Source organism: Chiloscyllium plagiosum, chromosome 4, assembly GCF_004010195.1.
Source record: "Chiloscyllium plagiosum isolate BGI_BamShark_2017 chromosome 4, ASM401019v2, whole genome shotgun sequence".
NCBI classification, from domain to species: domain Eukaryota; kingdom Metazoa; phylum Chordata; class Chondrichthyes; order Orectolobiformes; family Hemiscylliidae; genus Chiloscyllium; species Chiloscyllium plagiosum.
In genome coordinates this window covers 3,515,838-3,531,084 of record NC_057713.1, presented here as the reverse complement: position 1 = coordinate 3,531,084, position 15,247 = coordinate 3,515,838, and the positions used below count along the sequence as shown (strand labels likewise).

Sequence of the window (15,247 nt, the reverse complement as noted above, 5' to 3'; positions counted from 1 at the left end):
TCTACGTAGCCAACAAAGAGACAGGCATAGCTGGGGCCCATATGGGTGCCCATGGCTACCCCTTTGGTCTGGAGGAAGTGGGAGGATTTGAAGGAGAAATTAAGGGTGAGGACCAGTTCGGCCAAACGAATGAGTGTCGGTGGAAGGGTACTGTTGGGGACGTCTGGAGAGGAAAAAAATGGAGGGTTTGGAGGCCCTGGTCATGGCGGATGGAGGTGTAGAGGGATTGGATATCCATGGTGAAGATGAGGCTGAGGTCAACCTGGTGAAACAATCAAAAAGGACTACTTGCAGGCCATGCAGCAAGTGATAGACAGAGCTAAGCTCAATCCCACAGCAGCAGATCAGATCTCGACTCTGCAGTCCTGCCATATTCAGTTGTGAATGGTGATGGGCAATTAAACAACTGCACTGGAGGGAGACGGCTCCACAAATATTCCCATCCTCAGTGATGGAAGAGGCCAGCACGTGTGCAAAAGATAAAACTGAAGCATTTGCAGCAATCTTCAGCCAGAAATACTGAGTATATGATTCAATTTGGCCTCCAGTGGACCCCAGTGTTAAAGAAATGTATTCAGCCAATTCGATTCACTCCATATGATATAAGGTTAGAAGCACTGGATACTGCAAAGGCTATAGATCCTGACAACAGTCTTGAAATTGTACTAAAGGCTTGTGCTCCAGAACTTGCTGCACCCTTATTCAAGCTGTTCCAATACAGTTGCCACGTTGGCATCTACCCAACAATGTGGAAAATTGCCTGGGTCTGTCCTGTACACACAAACCAGAACTTGGACAATTACTGCCCCATCAGTCTACTCTGGATCATCAGGAAAGTGATGAAAGGTGCTGTCACGCAGCACCTGCTCAGCAATAACCTGCTCAGTGACACCCAGTTTGGATTTTACCAAGGTCACTCAGCTCCTGTTAAGCAAATGGGTGAAAGGTTACCAGAGGTAGTCAGGAATGTGGACTGGAGATATGATCAGATCAGCCAAGATCTTAATGAATGTTAGAGAGTCTGAATGGCCTAGTCCAGCTCCTAGTTCATACCTTATGCACATTCAAAGAATGAAAGACTTCTGAATGTAGTCATTGCCTGAAAAGGAATTTAGGACATCTGAGGAGTCCTCGATAAATGCAAACTATTTATTTTCTTTCACACTTCACAACACTGGGTGAATGTTCCTATCAATTCATTGACAGCCACTAGACACAAATAACCTCCAAAAAGCAGGACAAATCTGACTCAGCCAATTGCTACCAAGCAGCACCTGGTTAGTAACAACCTCTTCATTGGCGCCTAGTTTAGGTTCCACCTGAGCAACAAGGACATAAGATATAAGAGCAGAATTAAATACACTCAATAACGTGGCCTCCACAGCCCTTTGTGGCAATTTGTTCCCCCGGCTGAAGAAATTCTTTCTTCTCTCCATTCTAAAGGGCTGTCCCTTCACTCTGAGGCTCTGCCCATGGGTCCTAGTCTCTCCGACTGGTGGAAACAGTTTCTCCATGTCCACTCTATTCAGACCCCTCAGTATTTTGGAAGCTTCAGTCAGATCCCCCTCTCATCCTCCCAATCTCCATTGAGTACAGAACCAGATTCCTCAACTGCTCCTCATATGACAAGCCCTTCATCCTCCGGGTCATTCTTGTAAACTTCCTCTGGACCCCCTTCCAAAACCTGCACGTCCTTCCTTAGATACGGGGCTCAAAAATGCTGTCAATATTCCAAATGCGGTCTGACTAGAGCCTTATATAGCTTCAGCAGTACATCTCTGCTTTTATATTCTAGCTGTCTTGAAATTAATGCTAAAATTGTATTTGCCTTCCTAACTGCCAACTAAGCCTGCACATTATCCTTGAGAATCCTGAAGTAGGTCTCTCAACTCCCATTATGTAGCAGACTTCTGAAGCCTTTCCCTATTTAGAAAATCACTTCCACCTCTTTTCTTCCTACCAAAGTGCATAATCTCTCACTTTCCCACATTTGAATTCCATCTGCCACCTCTTTGCCCAGTCTCCTTCTGCAGCCTCTCTGCTTCTTCAACACTATAGTGCCCTCCGCCTATCTTTGTGTCCTCTACAATCTTAGCAACAAGGGTCTCCGTTCTGTCATCCAAGTTGTTAATGTATAATGGGAATAGTTGTGGCTCCTACACAACTCCACCAACTGCCATCCTGAAAAAGTCCCCTTTACCCCACCTCTCTGCCAGTCAGCCAATCCTCTATCCATGCCAATACTTTGCCCCTGACACCATGGGCTCTTATTTTACTTGGCTTCCCGTGAAGCATCTTGTCTGGAAATCCAAATAGATCACATCCACTTGATCTCTTTGTTCAACTTGCTCAAGGAATTCTAACAGATTTGTCAGGCAACTCCTCCCCTTTAATGAATCCATGCTGTCTCAGTCCTATTATACCTTGCTCTTCCAAGCTGTCTGCAATTTTGACCTTAATAATTTCCTCTAAAATCTTACGACTAAAGTCAGGCTAACAACTTATAATTTTATGCCTTTTGCCTCACTCCCTTCTTAAACAGCTTTGGTTCCATCATGGGTAAAAAATGCTGAATTTCAAAGGTGAGGTGAGAATGGCATGAAAACTGCATTCGACCAAGTGTGGCATTAAAGAGTCCTAGCAAAACTGGAATCAATAGGTATCAGGGGGCAAGCACTGATGGTTGGAGTTATACCTGACACACAGGAAGATGGTTATGGTCGTTGGTCAGTCACATCAGCTCCAGGACATCTCTGCAGGAGTTCCTCAGGGTAGTGTCCTCGGCCCAACTATCTTCAGCTGTTTCATCAATGACCTTCCCACCATTATAAGGTCAGAAGTGGGGTTGATCGCTGATGATTACACAATATTCAGAATCATTTGTGACTCCTCAGGTATTGAAGCAGTCCATGTCCAAATGCAGCATGAACTGGATAATATCCAGGCTTGGTCCAACAAGTGGCAAGTAACATTCATGCCACACAAATGCCAGGCAAAGACAATCTCCAATAAGAAACAATCTGATCATTGTCCCTTGACATTCAATGCTGTTGCTATTACTGAACTCCCCACTATTCTGGGGATTGCCATTGACCAGGAACTGAACTGGACTTGCTGTATAAATACTGTAGTTACAAGAGCTGGTCAGAAACTAGGAATACTACAGTCACTCACTTCCTGACTCCTCAAAGCCTGTCTATCATCAACAAGGCGCAAGTCAGGAGTGTGTTGGAATATTGCCCACTTGCCTGGATGGGTGTAGCTTCATACCATCCAGGACAAAGCAGCCTGCATGATAGGCATCACGTCCACAAACACCCACTCCCTCCACCACTGACGCTCAATAGCAGCAGTGTGTGCTACCTACAAGATGCACTGCAGAAAATCATCAATGCTTCCCCGACAGTACCTTCCAAACCCACAACCATTTCCATCTGGAAGGGCAAGTACATCAGGTACAAGAGAACACCACCCCGCTGCAAGTTCCCTTCCGAGCCCCTCACCATCCTTACTTGGAAATATATTGCTGTTCCTTTAATGTCGCTGGGTCATTGTGAGTCTACCTACAGCACATGGACTGCAGCGGTTCAAGAAGGCAGCTCACCCCACCTTCTCAAAGGAACTGTGGATCTGAATTTTTGTTGTATCCAGGCCCAGTCTTGTCAAATTCTCCTCAAATTATAGTCTCGTCTTAAGCTGGTCTATCTCTGACTCCTCCCTTCCTAAGCATCTCTGTTTCTTTGACTGGGGATAGGCTAGCCACCAATATTCACCAAAAAACCACTGACTCCCGCAGTTATCTTGACTATACATCGTCACACCCTGCTTCCTGGAAACACTCTATTCCATTCTCCCAGTTTCTCCATCTCCACTGCATGTGTTCTGATGATGCGAACTTCAACAAGGGAGCCTCTGAAATGTCCACCTTGACCCTCATCCGAGGGCTCCTCAGCACCCTGGGACAGGGCCCTCAGCCGGGTCCGACCCATTTCCTGCACTTCTGTCCTCACCCCCTCTCTTCCCTCCTGCAACAGTGATAGGGTTCCCCTTGTCCTCACCTACCATCACCCCCGTATCCACATCCAAAGGATCAGCGGCTGCTATTTTCGCTGCCTCCAGTGAGATGCCTCTTCCAGACACACATTCTCCTCCCCTCCCTTCTCAGCCTTCCACTGAGACCGTTCCCTCTGGGACACCCTGGTCCACCCCTCCTTCACTCCCAACAGTCTTCTCCACCTTCCCCTCCCCCAACAGGACCTTCCCTCATCACTGCAGACAGTGTAACACCTGCCCATTTGCCTCCTCCCTCCTCAGTATCCAAGGGCCCACTCACACCTTCCAGGTGAAGCAGCGTTTTATCTTCACTTCACTCAATCTACTGCATTGGCTGCTCAGTGTGATCTCCTCTACATTGGGGGAAACGAAGTGTAGACTGGGTGACCGCGTCACAGAACACCTACATTCTGCCGGCAAAAAAAGACACTAGGCTTCTAGTTGCCTTCCACTTGAACACACCACTGTTCCAAGGCCAATATCTCTGTCTCCGGCTTGCTGCTCAGCCCAAGCTGGAAGAACAGCAAATTATTTTCCACTTGGGAACTTTACAGCCTTCTGGACTCAGTTTTGAGTTCAGTACTTTTAGGACTTGTGGCACCTTCTGCTATGTCTTTACCTCACCCCATACTCCAGGCCTTGTTATCACATGGTCTGCTAATACACACAACCCATTGTTAGCCACACATAGTCCCCGTTAACAACTATTCATTCACCCGGGCTGACCATTATCCATTTTTTTTGTCTGTCTTTCTGTTCTTCTCCCTCATTGGGCTCTATCTCCACCACCTTACCCCCTTCCTCACCCAATATTCTGCATAAAAAAACAACTTTTTCCTAGCTGCCATCAGTTCTGAAGTGGAAATTGGAAGCTAAACTGATAAACTTTTCCAATTCCAGACGAGAGAGAGAAGCAGCACCGATGATGTCATCGATATACCTGAGAAAGAGTTATGGGTAGGGGCTGGAATAGGACTGGAACAAGGAATGTTACACATACCCCACAAAGAGGCATCACTAGGGTCCATGTGGATGCCCTTGGCGACGTCACTGACCTGAAGAAAGTGAGAGGAGCTGAAGGAGAACATGTTTAAAGTGAAGATGAGCTCAGCCCAGCAGAGGAGGATGCTGATCGATGGGGACAGTTCAGGCTTTAGTTCCAGGAAGAAGCGGGCAGCCCTGAGACCATCCTGGTTGGGGGAGTTGACGTGTGAAGGGATTGCACTGCCATGGTAAACAGGAGGTGGCTGGAGGCTGCGAACTGGACATTCCGAAGCTGACTTAAAGCTTGAGAGGAATGGTGGATGTAAATGGGAAGGGACTGGACAAGGGGAGAAGCAAACAAGTTAACGTAGGGAGAGATGCGTTCTTTAGGGCAGCTGTAGTCAGAGACAATGGGTCTGCCCAGGCAGTGCTGTTGGTGGATTTTGGAAGGAGTCTCCGAGCGCCGCACCAATCCCTTCTAGCTATCAGCTTGGAGGCAGTCAGCAGGAGATCACCAGATGAAATGAGGTTAGTGACCGTTATGGACATGGTAGCCTGATGTTCCACGGTGGGGTCATGGTCCCGGGGGCAATAGTTGGAGGTATCTGAGAGAATCTGCAATGTAGAGGTCAGCATGCCATACCACAACAGCTCCACCCTTATTGGCAGGCTTGATGCCAATATCCGGGTTGGATCTGAGAGCACGGAGTGCAGTCAGTTCATGGGGAAATAGGTTGGAATGGTTGAGGAGGGAGTCAGAGAAACTGAGGCAGCCAGTGTTATGTCAGCAGTTGTCTATGGACAGGTGGAGTGCAGGTAAAAGGCGAGAGAGAGGAGTCAGGTGGAGGAAGAATGTTAGAGGTGGCTGAAAGGGTCTGTGGGATGGGGAGAGGTCTCTTAGCCAAAGAAATGGCCACGGAGGCGCAAGTGACAGAAGAAGAGTTCAATGTCACAGTTAATTTCAGATTGAAGGAAAGTCGGAGAAATATTTTACTCGTTAAAAACAAAAGACTGTAGGAATCTTTTAAAAAAGAACAAAGTAAATAAAACCGAGATGCTGGGCGTGATGATGTGTTGCACCTGTATGATTTGGGAGCTGGTGAACATCATTGTGATTCATAGTGACTACATTTGTTTGGTTGCGTGAGGAACTCCGGCTCAGAGTTGATGAGCTGGAGTCTGAGCATCAGACAGTGTGACATGTCAAGGAGGGGGAGAGTTACCTGAACGTTGTGTTTCAGATGGCAGTCACACCCCTTAGATCAGCGACCTTGAATTCAGTCAGCGGTCAGGGACAGGAGGGTGTGACTGTGAGCGAGGCAGATGGAGGGATCCAGGAGGTAGTGCTGAAGGATCCTCAGCCCTTGAGCTTGTCTTAACAGGGTTGCGATTCTTGCTGTCATCCTGGGTGGTACAGAGAGCCATTAACAGCCGGGAGAAGAGAGAAATATAGTTGTAATCAGAGACAGTATAGTCAAGGGAATAGACACTGTTCTCTGTGGTTGGATCAAAAGTCCCGAAGGCTGTGTTGCCTGCCTTGTGCCTGAGTTCAGGATATCTCATCTGGCCTGCAAAGGAACTTGGAGTGGGAGGGCTAAGATCCAGTTGTGGTGGTCCCTGTAGGTCCCAACGATGGAGGTAGAAAGAGGTTCTGCTGAGGGAATATCAGCAGCTAGGAGCTAAATTGAAAAGCTGATCCAAAAAGTTGATACTCTCCGGATTAACACCTAAGGCACGAGCAAATTGGTACAGGGCCAACCAGATTAAAGAGGTAAACGTGTGGCTCAAAGATTGGTGTAGGAGCAGCGGGTTTAAATTCATGGAACATGGGCCCCAGGACTGGGAAGGAGAGTAGCAGCGGGGGGGGGGTTCAGTTGCAAGGAAAATTATGGAAATTTTAAAAGAGTGGATGGCTCAGTAGAGGTTACTAAAATTCCCAGAACAAGTATTGGGTCAGAGAATATGGAAAGGTCCAGAATCTGTTTTCAGGCACAGCAGATATGGGGACAGTTGTGGGAAGGGGAGCAGTCAGTGCAGGACTGAGGGGGCATGAAGTATACAAAACAAGGTAAGTGAGCTTAGAACACCCATTGAAATTGGCAGGTACAATGTGGACCTCACAGAGATGTGGCTGCAAGAGGATCAGGGCTGGGAACTAAATATCCAAGGATACATGTCCTATTGAAAGGACAGGGAGAGGGGGTGGGTTTCCCTGTTAATGAGAAATGAAATGAAATTAATAGCAAAAAGTGATGTAGAGATGGAAGGTGTAGAATCCATGTGGTTAGAGTTGAGGAACCACAAAGGAAAAGGAGACCCTGATGGGAGTTATGTACAGGCCTCTGAGCCGTAGTCAGGATGTGGTGGCACGGTGGCTCAGTGGTTAGCACTGCTGCCTCACAGCACCAGGGACCCAGGTTCGATTCCAGCCTCGGGTGACTGTCAGTGTGGAGTTTGCACATTCTCCCCATGTCTGTGTGGGTTTCCTCCGGGTGCTCCGGTTTCCTCCCATAATCCAAAGATATGCGGGTTAGATGAATTGGCCATGCTAAATTGCCCCTAGTGTTCAGAGATGTGTAAGTTAGGTGTATTAGTCAGGGGTTAATATAGGGTAGGGGAATGGGTCTGGGTGGGTTACTCTTTGGAGGGTCGGTATGGACTCGTTGGGCCGAAAGGCCTGTTTCCACACTGTAGGAATTCTACACCTGGGTAAGAAAATAAATCAGGAGGTAGAAAAGGCATGGGAGAAAGACACTATTACAATCATCATGGGGACTTCAATATGCAGGTGGATTGGGAAAACCAGGCTGGTAGCAGATCCCAAATAAAGGAATTCATGGAATGTCTACGGAATGGGTTTTTTTTGGAGGAGCTTTAGGTAGAATCCATTAGGGATTTTTGAATTGATGTATTATTATCACGTACTGAGATACAGTAAAAAATAATGTTTTGCATGCTAAATGGACAATTCTTACCTTACTCAGGGTAATAGAACAGAATATAGTGTTATATCTACAGAGAAAGATCAACTGTAATGTCTAAGCGGTCTGTTCATAAATCTGAGAACCGTGGGGGAAATGCTGTTCTTAAATCTGTTGGAACAGCAATTCTGGATTTGGTGTTGTGCAGTGAGGCAGACTTCGAGTCTTAGAGATATACAACATGGAAACAGACCCTTCGGTCCAAATTGTCCATTCCAACCAGACATCCTCAGTAAATCTAGTCCCATTTGCCAGCATTTGGCCCATATCCCTCGAAACCCTTCCTATTCATACAACCATCTAGATGCCTTTGAAATGTTGTATTTGTACCAGCCTCCTCCACTTCCTCTGGCACCTCATTCCATACACTCACATCCTCTGTGAAAAAGTTGCCCCTTAGATCCTTTTTAAATCTTTTCCCCTCTCACCTTAAATCTATGGCCTTTAGTTTTGGGCTCCCCCACTCTGAGAAAAGACTTTGGCTGTTTAGCCTATCCATGCCCCTCGTGATTTTCTAAACCTCTGTAAGGTCACCCCTCAGCTTCTGATGCTCCAGGGAAAACAGCCCCAGCCTGTTCAGCCTCTCCCATAAGCGCATGCCCTCCAACCCTGGCAATATTTTTTAGATTAGATTAGATCCCCTACAGTGTGGAAACAGGCCCTTCGGCCCAACCAGTCCACACCGACCCTCCGAAGAGTAACCCACCCAGACCCATTTCCCTCTGACTAATGCCCCTAACACTATGGGCAGTTTAGCATGGCCAATTCACCTGACCTGCACATCTTTGGACTTTGGGAGGAAACTGGAGCACCCGGAGGAAACCCACGCAGACACGGGGAGAATGTTTGTAAATCTTTTCTGAACCCTTTCAAGTTTCACAACATCCTTCCAAATGCAGGGAGACCAGAATTGCGTACAGTATTCTCCAGCTCTTCAGATGCTGCCTGACCAGTTGTGCTATTCCAGCACCACACCTTGTATTCCAATAATGGCCTAACCAACGTCCTGTGCAGTGGCAACATGACCTCCCAACTCCTATACTCATTGCACTGATCAATAAAGGCAAGCATACCAAATGTCGTCTTCACTATCCTATCGATATGGGATTCCACTTTCAAGGAACTATGAATCTGCACTCCAAAGTCTCTTTGTTCAGCAACAGTCCCCAGGACCTTACCAATAAGTGTATAAGTCTTGCTCTGGGAATGCAAATCTTAGCAGGACTTATACACTTAATGATAAGGTCCTAGCGAGTGTTGCTGAACAAAGAAACCTTGGAGTGCAGGTTCATAGCTCTTTGAAAGTGGAGTCGCAGGTAGATAGGATAGTGAAGAAGGCGTTTGGTATGCTTTCCTTTATCGGTCAGAGTATTGAGTACAGGAGTTGGGAGGTCATGTTCCAGCTGTACAAGGCATTGATTAGGCCACTGTTGGAATGTTGCGTGCAATTCTGGTCTCCTTCCTATCGGAAAGATGTTTTGAAACTTGAAAGGGTTCAGAAAAGATTTACAAGGATGTTGCCTGGGTTGGAAGATTTGAGCTACAGGGAGAGGCTGAACAGGCTGAGAGGAAGTGGTGGAGGCTGGTACAATTGTAACATTTAAAAGGCGTCTGGATGGGTATGTGAATAGGAAGGGTTTGGAGAGATATGGGCCGGGTGCTGGCAGGTGGGACTAGATTGGGTTGGGATATCTGGTCGGCATGGACGGGTTGGACCGAAGGGTCTGTTTCCATGCCGCACATCTCTATGACTCTATAAAATGCAGCACCTCACATTTATATAAATTAAACTCTATCTGCCATTCTTTGGCCCATTGACCCATTGTTATCTGAGGTAACCTTCTTCACCATCCACTACACTTCCAATTTTGGTGTCATCTGCAAACTTACTAACTATACCTCCTATGTTCACATCCAGATAATTTATGTAAATGACAAAAAGCAGTGGACCCAGCACCGATCCTTGTGGTACGCCACTGGTCACAGGCCTCCAGTCTGAAAAGCAACCCACCACCATCCTCTGTCTTCTACCTTTGAGCCAGTTCTGTATCCAAATGGCTAATTCTCCCTCTATTCCATGTGATATAACCTTGCTAATCAGTCTCCCATGGGGAACCTTGTCTTGATGAGGGAACTGAAGGTAATGGAGGCAGACAGTGACCATAGTAAGTCAGAATTCACCCTGCAGTTTGACAGGGATCAGATGTAATCAGATGTAATGGCATTACAGTTGAGTAAAGGTAACTACAAAGTCTTGAGGGCGGATCTGGCCAGAGTTGATGGGAAGAGGAGCTTCTCAGGGAAGATGGTGGAGCAGCAATGGCAGGAGTTTCTGAGATAATTCATCCCAAGGAAGACAAAACCTACTCAAGGGGAGGATGAGGCAACAATGGCTGACAAGGAAGTCAGGGACATCATAAAAGGAAAAGCATACAATCTAGTGAAGACCATTGAGAAGCCAGGGGATTGAGAAGTCTTTAAATTTTAAAAAAAGGGGAAAAGATGAAAAATGAATGTGAGCTAGTTAGTAATATAGAAGCAAATTGTAGGAATTTATTTTACGTCAGAAGAAGGCTGAGGACTCTGGGTCTGTACTCGATGGAGTTCAGAAGGATGAGGAGCACTCTCGTTGAAACTCCCAGAATACTGAGAGGCCTGGATAGAGTGGACATGGAGAAGATGTTTCCATTCGTAGGAGAGACTAGGACCCGAAGGCACAGCATCAGAGTGAAGGGATAATCTTTTAGAACTGAGATAAGGAAGAATTTCTTCACCCAGAGGATGGTGAATCTGTGAAACGTATTGCTGCAGCGGGCTGTAGAGGTCAAGTCATTGAATGTATTTAAGACCGAGACAGACAGATTTTTGATTGGTTATGGCATCAACTGTTACAGGGAGAAGGCAGGAGACACATGAGCCATGATTGAGTCATGGAGCAGGTCTGATGACCTGAATGGCAAAGTTTTGCTATATCTGAAAACCTTGTGATCCTTTGATTTATTGAAGCAGGCTTAAGGCTGAATGATCTAGTCCTGCTCTTTATTTTCAAATGTGTGCTCCTATTCTTGACCAAACTCTTGGGTAAGACCATATCAGAAGCCTTCTGATGGGTGGGACATTACAGTGAGAGAAAAGTTTGCATCGATAGTGCCTGTACAGATAATATTTGTAAAGCCTACAGCTTCCAGGACATGGAGACATAATCTTATAATCAGTCCATGTCATTGCTATCCACATGTCTCTACTTACTTCATACAGTCTTTTAAATATTGAAGTGAAATATTTGTTGAGCAACTGCTGTTTCCTTTAGCTCCCTTATAATTTTGCCATGTGTTGTGGAGAGATTACATTTTGGTCTCTGATACAGCACTTACATAAATGTTTTGCCAGTTCCCTTTTACTGTTTGTTGCATATTTTATTTGACTGGTAGATTTTTGACTCTTCACATTTTTGATTCAAATTTTTAATGTCCTTTGATATTTTTCAGCAAATCTGCTCAATCACGGAACCAAAACATGTCGGGGAGGGTTTAAACTGACTTGGGTATGTGAGCCAGAAGGGAATTTTGGATCGTGGTACTAGGGTACATGAGATACAGGGAGAAGCAGATAAAGCTAAAATAGATAATGCTAACAGTAAGTTAGTCGGCGGAGTCAATCTTGGAGAGAAGATAATGAGGTTGAAATCAGTTTGGTGCTGCATTGGGTGAATGTGTGGACTGAGGAGTTATAAGCACAGACTGGGATTACAGAGGAACCTCGATTATCCGAAGGACACGGGGCGGGGAGTATTTCATTCGGTTAATCAAATTCCGGATAATCGAATGCTGGATAACAAAGTTTAGCCAAGCGTTGTGACTTTGCGGTCTTGTCAGATAATCCGATATTCGGATAATTGAATGCCGGATAATCGAGGTTCCTCTGTATTAGCAATAACGGAGACCTGGCTCAAGAAAGGATTGGGTGTAATATAGTCCTGGATATGAGATATTCAGAAAAGATAGAATTGGAAGGTAAACAAAGGAGGAGGATGGTGATTTTAGGTTAAGGAGGGCCTTGCAAGAAGGATCTTTTAGTTGGATCAAGGAGAGAATTGATTTGACTGGAGCTAAGGATGGAATTACATTGCTCAGAGTAATCTGTACACCACCAAGTAATCTTTTATCAGCACATTGATAGTAAAAGGTGGTAAAAGGAGAAGTAAGGCTGGTTAGGGAGTAAAAAGGGGCTTTACACGTGGAGACAGGAGGCATAGCTAAGGGGTTAAATGGATAATTTACATCTATCTTTACCAGGAGGCTGATGCTGCCCAAGATGTAGTGACAGAAGAGGAAACTCCGTGACTAGAATGACTTCAAATTAATGATGAGGAGGTATTGGGTAAGCTGTCAGGGCTTACAATTGGTAAGTTCCTGAGACTGGATGAGAATAGAAATTGCAGAATGTGTAAAAGTCTGCCCAGCAATTACTGACCAGTCAGTTTAACTTTGGTGATGAGAAAACTGGGAACAATTATTCAGGATAGAATTAATAGTAACATGGGAAAATAGATTTGTTCAGGGTTTTGGGAATCAGGGGTTTAATGAGGGGCTTGAGGGGGAATTCGGTGAGTGTGAGGGATTGGAGTGTCCATTATGTATTTATGGAGGAGTTAATCTGATTTTTGTTTCTCTATATAACAATTCCTGGGTAACTATCCAGGTAAGATAATCAGTGGGTGGACAGTGACAGCCTTTTTCCTGGGATGGTGAGCATGAGGGAACATAGCTTTAAATTGAGGGGTGATAGATATAGGACAGATTTCAGAGGTAGTTTCTTTACTCAGAGTAGTAGGGACGTGGAACGTCCTGCCTGCAACAGTAGTAGATTCACCAACTTTAAGGGCATTTAAGTGGTCATTGGATAAACATATGGATGAAAATGGAATAGTATAGGATAGATAAGCTTCAGATTGGTTCCACAAGTCGGTGCAACATCGAGGGTTGAAGGGCCTCCACAAGTCGGTGCAACATCGAGGGTTGAAGGGCCTGTACTGTGCTGTAATGTTCTATGTAAATAAATTGGAACTGTCTAAATTCTCCAATTCCAACTTGCAAGGTTCTGGGAGGAAAGGAATTACCCAGGAAGTTTGAACATCCCAGGCACTTCTACCAAAGGTCACAGACTTACCATAGATTTAGGAGGGTTCTGGATGTATGTCGTGGGTCACATGTTTGATCTTGAGAGAAAGCTAGCGAGAAATATAAAAACAGATGTTAAGAGTTACTGTGGATAGTTAAAGGAGGTAGTTAATATAGCTAATGTTGGTCCTATAGGAAGTGAATTTAGATAACTAGTAATAGAATTGAACAGGTATTTTGGATTGCTTTTCACGATAGAGAAACTACAAGTAACCCACAACAGATACATAGAGTCATGTAGATGTACAGCGCGGAAATAGACCCTTCGGTCCAACCCGTCTGTGCCGACCAGATATCCCAACCCAATCTAGTCCCACCTGCCAGCACCCAGCCCATATTCCTCCAAATCCTTCCTATTCACATACCCATCTAGATGCCTTTTAAATGTTGCAATTGTACCAGCCTCCACCACTTCCTCTGGCAGCTCATTCCATAAATGTACTACCCTCTGCGTGAAAAGGTTGCCCCTCTCTTTTATATCGTTCCCCTCTCACCCTAAACCTATGCCCTCTAGTTCTGGACTCCCTGACCCCAGGGAAAAGACTTTGTCTATTTATCCTATCCATGCCCCTCATGATTTTGTAAAAGTCACCCCTCAACCTCCAACCTCAGGCTGGGGAAAATGGCCCCAGCCTGTTCAGCCTCTCCCTTTGCTCAAATCCTCCAACCCTGGAAACAACCTTGTAAATCTTTTCTGAACCCTTTCAAGTTTCACAACATCTTTCCAATAGGGAGGAGATCAGAATTGGATGCAATATTCCAACAGTGGCCTAACCGATGTCCTGTCCAGCCGCAACATGACCTCCCAACTCCTGTACTCAATACTCTGACCAATAAAGGAAAGCATACCAAATGCCTTTTTCACTATCCTGTCTACCTGCGACTCCACTTTCAAGGAGTTATGAACCTGCATTCCCAAGGTCTCTGGAAACAGCTTGAATTCAGGAAGTGAATCTTGAAAATTACAATCACCAGGGCAACAAACAACTTGTTGGAACCGAGTTGACAAGTGTTAGGCTCCTGATGAACTTCATCCTAGAAACTTTAAAAAGTGGCTACAAAGATAGTTGATGCATTGGTTCTAATTTTCCAAAATTTCCTAGATTTGAGGAATGTTACATTAGTGTAGAAAACAGTAAATCTAACTCCATTATTCAAAAAGGTTACTACAGGCAAGTTAGCTTCACATGTATCTCAGGGAAGACTTTAGAGAATCTTGCAGATATTATCACAGGAAACGGCGAAAAATTCAAGATAATCAGGCATATTTGGCTTGGTTTTTTGAAAGGAAAGTCACGTTTAACCAATTTATTGAAATTATTTGAAAACGTAACGCATATTGTGGATAAAGTGGGGTTCACAGATGTACTATGCTAAATGCTTTCTTGGATTTTGAAGATAATTCATGTTATTTTTAAATTTCTTTCCTTTCAGGAATGAGTTCTGAGATTGAGGAGCAGGTTTTGCTTGAAGCTGAGGAACAGTTACTTCATCAGGCTCGAAATGGCGTCTTGGAAGAGGTTAAGCAGCTGCTGGATCGGAGGAAGCTTGAAAAGCTAGCTTTCAATATTAACTGCAAAGGTAGGTTCTCCTTTAAGCTTCACTGTGTGGTTTTTCTTCAGAGTTTCCAATTGCCTCTCCTGAGTATTTGAATTCCTCGAATCTTACAGCACAAGTGGAGGCCATTCAGTCCATCTTGTTTGCAAGTGTTGCCCAATAAATTCCACTCCCCTGTTCTATCCCCATGGCTCAGCAAGTTCCATTTTTCTCTAGGATTTATGTTTTGAAAATGCCAATGGAATCTGCTTCCATCAATCATTCAGACAGCAAGTTCCAATGTGCTGTATAATTTGTTCAAATGTGTCTCATTTGCCCTCACCAGTTTTTTTTTGTCAGTCTGCCTCCACTGGTGAATGACCCTCCTCCCACTAGGAACAGCCCCACTTTATTTACCCTATCTATACCAATACGGATATGAATCTATACCAATATAACTGTTGAACACCTCTGTTAAATAAGCTTTTCTGCACAGATTAAATAAGACCTGGG

The 15,247-nt window shown here is 45.0% G+C and overlaps 1 protein-coding gene across 4 annotated transcripts in view; it reads left to right on the top strand.

The window, feature by feature from the left end:
* The window catches only part of osbpl1a (oxysterol binding protein-like 1A), a 205,354-nt gene that overhangs the window by 9,630 nt on the left and 180,477 nt on the right, over nucleotides 1–15,247 (top strand). For 2 of the 4 annotated variants that reach the window (XM_043687612.1, XM_043687608.1), the window contains exon 2: nucleotides 14,633–14,779. In XM_043687612.1, coding sequence (XP_043543547.1) covers nucleotides 14,635–14,779 — 145 coding nt within the window. In that variant the 5' untranslated portion in view covers nucleotides 14,633–14,634. Of the gene's footprint in view, nucleotides 1–2,839; nucleotides 2,845–12,392; nucleotides 12,423–14,632; nucleotides 14,780–15,247 lie in introns of those variants that run through there. The other 2 variants (XM_043687611.1, XM_043687610.1) reach the window with 2 other exon arrangements.